The sequence below is a fragment of the Morone saxatilis genome, unplaced genomic scaffold (genome assembly GCF_004916995.1).
Source record: "Morone saxatilis isolate NCDOM2014 unplaced genomic scaffold, NCSU_SB_2.0 Contig23, whole genome shotgun sequence".
NCBI lineage: Eukaryota > Metazoa > Chordata > Actinopteri > Moronidae > Morone > Morone saxatilis.
In genome coordinates this window covers 8,778,941-8,786,588 of record NW_023339796.1, presented here as the reverse complement: position 1 = coordinate 8,786,588, position 7,648 = coordinate 8,778,941, and the positions used below count along the sequence as shown (strand labels likewise).

The 7,648-nt window shown below is 37.0% G+C and overlaps 1 protein-coding gene across 1 annotated transcript in view; it reads right to left on the bottom strand.

The window, feature by feature from the left end:
- The window catches only part of kiss1ra (KISS1 receptor a), a 14,561-nt gene that overhangs the window by 1,471 nt on the left and 5,442 nt on the right, over nucleotides 1-7,648 (bottom strand). The window contains exons 3-4 of the mRNA XM_035670044.1: nucleotides 1,209-1,344; nucleotides 777-1,015 (exon numbers count right to left, since the gene is read on the bottom strand). Coding sequence (XP_035525937.1) covers nucleotides 777-1,015; nucleotides 1,209-1,344 — 375 coding nt within the window. The remainder of the gene's footprint in view (nucleotides 1-776; nucleotides 1,016-1,208; nucleotides 1,345-7,648) is intronic.

Below are 7,648 nucleotides of genomic sequence, written 5' to 3'. Positions count from 1 at the left end.
GCGCCGGAATTGTCCTTTAATAACTGCAATAGGAGGTTTTTTCTCTCCTTTTTCCTCCTATCACTGTACACTTATGAAGTACCAGTAACCATAGATTCATAAAGTTAAAACATTTTTAGTTTAAATTTATGGCTTAATTTCAAATTTCTTACAGTCACAAAACATAAAACTGTTCAAACCTGCAATGACAGATTTTTTATTAATTGTTTTGGGCCAATTGGGCAGAGCGGCTGTAAACACAACCCTGATCATTGCTAATTTACACATTACCGAAAGACATAACTCATTTGGATTTGTGTTACCTTACCAGTCCAATATTTACTCCCATTTTAGCTCTGTGGGGGGAAATTCATTAGCTCCTAACCTTTTCTGCGTGTCTTTTGGTGCTTGGCAGGTAGTGCACAATGGATGAATTGGCTAAAGGGAACTGTAGAGCTGGGTATAATTCTTGTCTACTTGTTATTACGGTATTACAAGCAACACCTTTTATATTGTATATATGTATGTATGTATGTAGATATATATAGTCATTTGAGCCATTGTAACTACAAAACAATTGATTACAGCTGCTTTAAAGAAAGGCGCTTTCAAAGAAACGTTCAAAGGCAGCCAACATTAAAAGCAAGATAACAAATATTATAAAGGGAAAGGTAGTGCCACAATATACATAAGAGAACTTTCAAACTTTTAATTAGCTGACAATTAGTAGCAAGGGCTTGTAGTCAAGCCTTTAAGCTAAGTCAAGTAATTACAATTAAGCACAAAATAAACCTTACCTGATAGTTGTTGTCTACAGGCTCTACAGTGGGTTGGCCCACCCTTTTCACCATCAGAGTGTAGCAGAAGGAAATAGTGAGGACAGGCAGCAGATATGCAGCAATAAACTGGTAGAGGATGAAAGCCCTCTCATGTGTCTTAGAGGGGAATCTCTCCATGCAGTACTGCCTCGGGCCGTACCAGTAACCCTCCTCTATACGCTGGTACATTAAAATCGGGGTGGACAGGATGAAGGAGCCTGGTTAGAACAAGGACAGTGTTAGCTGAAGTAGTTGAGATCATGCATGCTAATTCTCTTACCTATTTTATATGCAATTGGTCCAATTATTAATTAAGTCTGTGGTGAATTAATTGTAAAACATGAATATGAATATGATTAAATGTATTTAGAGGAAATGGTAGTCATTTTTTATTAAACGAGCAGGACATACCAATCCAAATGCAGATGCTGACGATCATGGCTACTTTCGGGGTGCGGTGGCGTAGAGATTTCAGAGGGTAGACTGTGACGTAACAGCGGTCACCACTCATAGCTGTCAGAGTGATACAGGTAGCTTGGACTGTCACCTGGGAAAGACAGTAAAGATATGTGATGCACATGTTTAAATCTCCTAATATTTTTATTTTTCTAATTAGCAAATATATATTCTGGGAAAAACATAATGCTACGCAGGTTCCACTTTTTAGCAACATAATGAGGAAATGTTTGTAATTCACATATCTGCCAAGTTGCAAAATGTTGGTAAGGATATTTCATTTGTTTTTCCAATATGTGCTCTTGCTATACAACATCTGACCACAGCTCAAGCAACAGTCCATTTGCCCTCTTTGGCTGCATGTCCCTCTGGAGGAAAAAATAAAGTAAGTAGCCAGTAATTGCTAAAGTTGGACCAAATTAATTAACTATATCATCCAAACTTTTATTCCTGATACAACTATGGTATGCTTAGTCATTCATAGCACTTGGTTAAGGGAAAGATTGCTGTTTTTAGTTTAATACTGTTAGAAAGGTCCATTGATATCACAATCTTTGTCCTAACCTTAACAAAAATGCTTTTGTTGCCTAAAATTGACCATATCCCGAATGGACTTGGGATGTGAATCCTGGGATGTTTCTTCCTTTGACTAGTGTGCAGGACCAAAATGTAGCACTTCCTACACTGGAGAAACATTGCCAGGGAACATAATGCAGGCAGTAATTACTTCCCCCTTAAAATGTATTTGACTTGACAGCTGTTTTCAATTTACACTTTTATTTTACATTATCTCTGAGTCACAAAGACAGACATAACTCATTCTCAACCTTATGTTCCTACTGAGGAGGAAGGAATATCCAGTAATGAGACAGTCAGAACAAAATACACAGAGACTTAGATCAGCAATGGTTTGTGCTATAAATTCAAAAAGATCCCATAGATATAGAGATATATTAGGTATTCAGTATCCCCTAATACAATGGTTCCCAACCATTTTCCTTTTCTATCACTGAATAAACTGACTGATTATTTGTTCTGTACTGGTATTGTTATGCATTGAATATAATAGTGATATATTTTATGTATATTTTATATTACATTCAATGTGTAACAATAACATGAGAGAACAACTAATAAACTGTACAATAAACCAAAGTAGTGAACACAATTAATGCAGGAAGTTTGCATAAAATTAGAGATTTGGATGAATTTTGAGCAGATTATTTCCTGTGAATATTAATAAGATGAGGTTGTTTTTCCTAATAGTTTTATACAATTCTCGGCCTGTATTATGTAATTTTATCATTTTCAACAATCATAAAAACTCAATAGGCTTATTTTTTCACAGATTCTGTGTTTTGTTCTCATTATTCTATTAGCTCTTTGGTTATTTGAACGTTTCAAATGCAGAATGAGACTGTTTATCCGAGACTTTAGGCCTACTGTGTATATGTTTCTTACACCCCTTCAAATCAAAAGGCCCTTGCCCCCCAGTGAGGTTTTGGCAATCTCTAGTGGGGGTTATTATTTATTTATCATTCATATATCATTATTTCCAGTGCTACAAACACAAACAATATGTTTTTTAAGATAAAAAATGCTTCCACAGTTTGTGCACAAGTTATCTGAGGAGTGTCTCTCAGAAAGCCTTAAACCTTTTCAAATGGCGTCCAGTGCATCCAGTCTTATAGTTAATCACTCCTCATTAATACGCAAAGAAGCTCAAGTAGCTTTGTTGTCAAAAAAGTCTTTACTTCAGATTCTCTCTCCAACTTCTGAGGTTTTTGCTAATGAGCTCTCATGCTTTTAAACCAAAGAGCATGTGGGAGGAGAAAGAGCGAGGGAGGAAAACATACAGAGCAACAGGAAGCAGAGAGGAGGCTGCATTTGCGATAAGTATTTTTGATTTGCATATGAATAAATCATTAACTTTAATAGGGTTCAATGACGCTTGATTCAATTAAACTAGGGCACATCAGAAGACTGCTAATTTAGGGCCAAATGTAGAATTCATGTTACAGTAGAAAGTTCAGGTACTTGCAGAGGTTGACTCACACAACACACTTTTTTCTTAAGAAATTCACAGACACATTTAATCTCCGGCTGAACACTTAATTTTACTTAATAAGTCTCACAGTTGTTATGTTCTGCAGTATGAAGCAGCCCTAAGTAGACAATCTCTATTGATGGTCTCTTTTCATACACATCTGTACAATGATTTTCAGTAGAGCAGTCCTCTTCACAAAAATTATATTTTCTTGTGGACCTCTGAGGGTCGTTCTGTGTTATATGCAAGTGAACTAATCCATATTCCTTTGAAATATGTGCTGCAGGGTGACAAATGAGGGGTCAAAAGTTCTCTCTATATGCTCTATCCTAAATAGGATCTAATTTTGTCTCTCTTATGTCTATGTATCTGTCTATTTTCTCTCTCCACCTCTTATCTGTGACTGTGAAGCCAGCAGCCATTACCCTCTAGAGGTTTGGAGCACCACATCAGTGTTTCAAAGGGTATGATGAGAGAGACACAAAGGGGTCATGATGAGTTCAGTGTTGAGGCCACTGAGGAAGTGGGTACCATAATCCCTCCTTTTTTTAAGATGTCTGATGCATTAAGAACACACTACCCTGTTATGTTCGATGTATAATGTCTATTCAGGAACGGGCTTGGATATTGACAAGAGAGTACATTTAGATCACCTGCATTTCTTTTCAGTGAGATGAGGAAAGACTGCATTATGTTTTATAACGGTTGGATTTTATGTTGCTCGTCTTTCCTAAAATAATAGGATGTGATTGTATCCTTAAAAGGCTTGGGTGAGAGAGCGCAAGATAATATAATAAAATAATTCATGTTTTGATTCAGCTTCCCGACAAGAAGAAACACCTCCACCTGTCCTAAAAAGCAATTTCAGTGTTAAACATTTTACGTCTAAATGATGAAAGTAACTTTAATAGAAATTTCACAGATAATGTTTAAAATCACTAAATATCAGTGAATATTGCACATGATCAACTTCTCACACTTCCATTCCATTCCATTCCATTCCACGCAATTCCATTAAATATTGATACAACTAACGTGTGTATGTATGTACATTTCCCCTACAGGCTGAAAAATGTGCCTGTTGTTTTTGCTTTTCATAAGCCCCTTAGTAGAAATTGATTTAAAAGTAGAGTCTGTTTGGCGGATGATGCTAGAGGATGAACCACCAGATTATTAAAAACAGAGTCTTTCCCCCCCGGTTGCATGAATATTAGAAAATATGTGTGGAGAAGTGAGCTTTGCAGCCAAGACTTGAATACTTAATGTTGTTTTGCAGAACACATAAACAGTCGGCATTGTCTCACACGGCTGGATAGACATAAGTCTAGCATTGCTGCTGGTTCTGAAATGTTGGGCATGGGTTGTCGCTGCACCAGTCTTGCTCTTTATCTCATCCCCTCTATTACCTTGGAATAAACAAAATTGGCTGTGTCATTTCAGTCTATATTATTTATTATTTTATAAATTGAGAATTATTAGCTGAACTGGGCTCACGAGGTGCATGGATATGAGTTTAATATTATAATCATTTAGTCACAGTTACTATTCTCCACTGTTAAAACATTGATGCACAATGACTTGTTGAGGACTCAAAGCAGCAAGACAGTTTTACTTGTACTTAAAACATATGTAACATTTCCACATTAAAATGTCTCTAAACATTATATCTATGTTATATATTTTGCTGAGTTGTATACTTATTATAGAACTCTGCTACTTGTCTGCTCACCCACACTCGCACCCGTGACCACATTACCCCCGCTTCCAGAACCTCCACTAGCTTTATGTTTTTATGTAAATTGTCTTTAAGTATTTAGAAAAGCACTTATAAATAAACCCAGAGAAATCTGTAATTTTATTCAGGTAACGTTGCGTTTCAGCTGTTGACTGTCAATGGAGTCGTACACCCTTTACGCATATATGAGCATTGTTGTCTGCTAGAAGCTGTAATAAATTAACCTTTTATCCAGTTTTAAGACACACTGGTATGATATACTTTTTAGATTTTGGTTGTTTTTAACAGGAGGAAGTTAAGTCAGAGAAAGAAGCAGAGTTAACATAAGCGGCAGATCGGCTCGCATGTCGGATGTCCTTTGTCTGCCAAACAGAGAATCTGATTTTTAATGTGAAACTATTGAAAAACTGTTTTTACCGGTTTTAATTACCAGGTTTGTTTGATTTGAAGTGGAGGAATCCACTGTGCATAATTTGGCTCTTGATAAAAACCTCCTGAACGATGAACACTGAAGGAATTCTAACCGGGGAGAAATTGACTGCAAAAACTCCCACAATCCCACGTTACTTCATGATGTCATCAGACAGTTATTTCTTTGATGTGAGAGACCCCCTAATGGCAGAAATTACATATTTTATGTTTCAGTAAAATTGTGGGCTACTTGTACTTGAGTATTTTCATTTTATTAGTTACTAGTTATTTGCAGAAGTTTTACTTGTGATGGAGTATTTTTTAATTGTTGTGGTACTTTTACTTCAAGGATCCAACATTGGCCCATAGTCTATGTCTTGGTAGACCTCAGACATTCCCCAGCTGTAAATCAATGCAGCTTTAAAGGTTTGACAGTTTGACATTTTGGGAAATAGGCTTATCCGCTTTCTTGTTGAGATTTATCAAGAAGATTGATACCACTATATGAACGCCAACAGCTGCTAGTAGAGAAACAGCTCGCCTGGCTCTCCCCAAACTTAATATAATCAGCCTACCAGTACTTCTAGACCTCACTAATTAACATGTTATATCTCTATCTATATAATATTGCTCTGTCCTTACACTGCTGAGCTAATAATAGTAGCTGAAGAGGAGAAAGTGAGTTGGAAATGTTGGAGCCAGCTTTTTAAGTAATTGCTGAGTCTTCATCAACAAGCCCTCGGTCATTCTCTGCTGTGGTACAATCAATTGTATAATGTGACATATGGCAGTAGTGGGGTAATCTGTCATGTAATGCTCGTTTAACAGAGACTAATGATGAGTGTAAACACAGCAGTTAACTTTACCTCCTGTCTCCCTTTGGCTGTTTTCATTGAACTGTGTAAATTCTGAGACAGTGCTCAAGCTTAACGCTCCATATTTCTTTGAAAAGAGCGGTTCTCCTGTCTCATTACAATTATTAAAAGCCTAATCAACACTCTCCCATGCACATGCAGTAATAAATGGTGGCCGGTCTCTCTTGATAGAAAAAGGTTCATTTTAACACACATGCAAGTTTGGATGATGACTGACATGTAAAATGGTTGAGCTGAAACAGACACAAAGAAGAAAGACAAAGCTATAAGACAGGCCTGCTTGACAGACAATTACTTTTTCCATTTTCTGAAGGAGAGGGCTCAGGCTCAGTCACCATCCTCAGAAGTCATTGTTTCACCAAAGACAAGCTCACACAGTACTGGTCTCCGTATTTAGATGAATAAACTAAATCATGTCTCTGTGCTTTCAATTAAAAATGCTTTCAGCCTCTCCTCCTGCCTGTGTTCGTAGCCTTCCTCTTAGACTAACATTTTACTCTTTTATGCTCAAATTAGCCATCTACGTCATTACGCATTAAAAAGACAACTTCTACTTTTTGTCAACCTGACAGATTGTTACCTCCTCCCTTCTAGCTTTATAATGAATGAGGTACATTTTTAACCCAACCTCCAAACAAAACAGAAAATTCATACAGTGTTTAGTTACAGTGCAGTCTTTTCAAGCTCCCTTTCAGGCTCTGGGTGCCAAATGAGCATATTTAGTCCAGTTATTAGTGCAGGGCTAACTATTAAGGGTATTTTAACTGGTTCTTTAGATAAGCAGCATGGAGTCGACAGGTTGTGGCCTTTGTTTATGTAATACCTAGCAACTTTGCTTCGTTTCTAATCAATGACAAAGGTTTGTAGTATTCAAAGCCCATGGTTTTAAAATAAATTCATTCTTTCTACATAATATGGCAACTACAGTGTGGTAAAGTTTAGCAACGGATCAAATTAATTCTGGTGATGAACCCAAATAAAATCACCAAACCCTGCATCGGTCTGCAAAGCATTTTAGCATATTTTAGTTCATTGTTTTGATTTAACTTTACAGTTTTGGTCCAGTTACAGCACTCTCCTAAACCCAGTTTCGAGATAGAACAGGCAGTTGTTTTCAGTGAAGAAGCTGATAAACACACTGAACGCAACCTGCTCAGCACCAAATGGCAGACTACCTGATGAAAAATAGTATTTAGCAACTAAAGAACCATTTCCCTCAGGAGTTGGTGAGATCAAAACGGGGCTAAAAGGAGAGTGAATATTGGACTTAAACTGGATTCATCCTAGCTCTAAGCTTTAGGGTTAGGGACACAACTCCAAATAAATG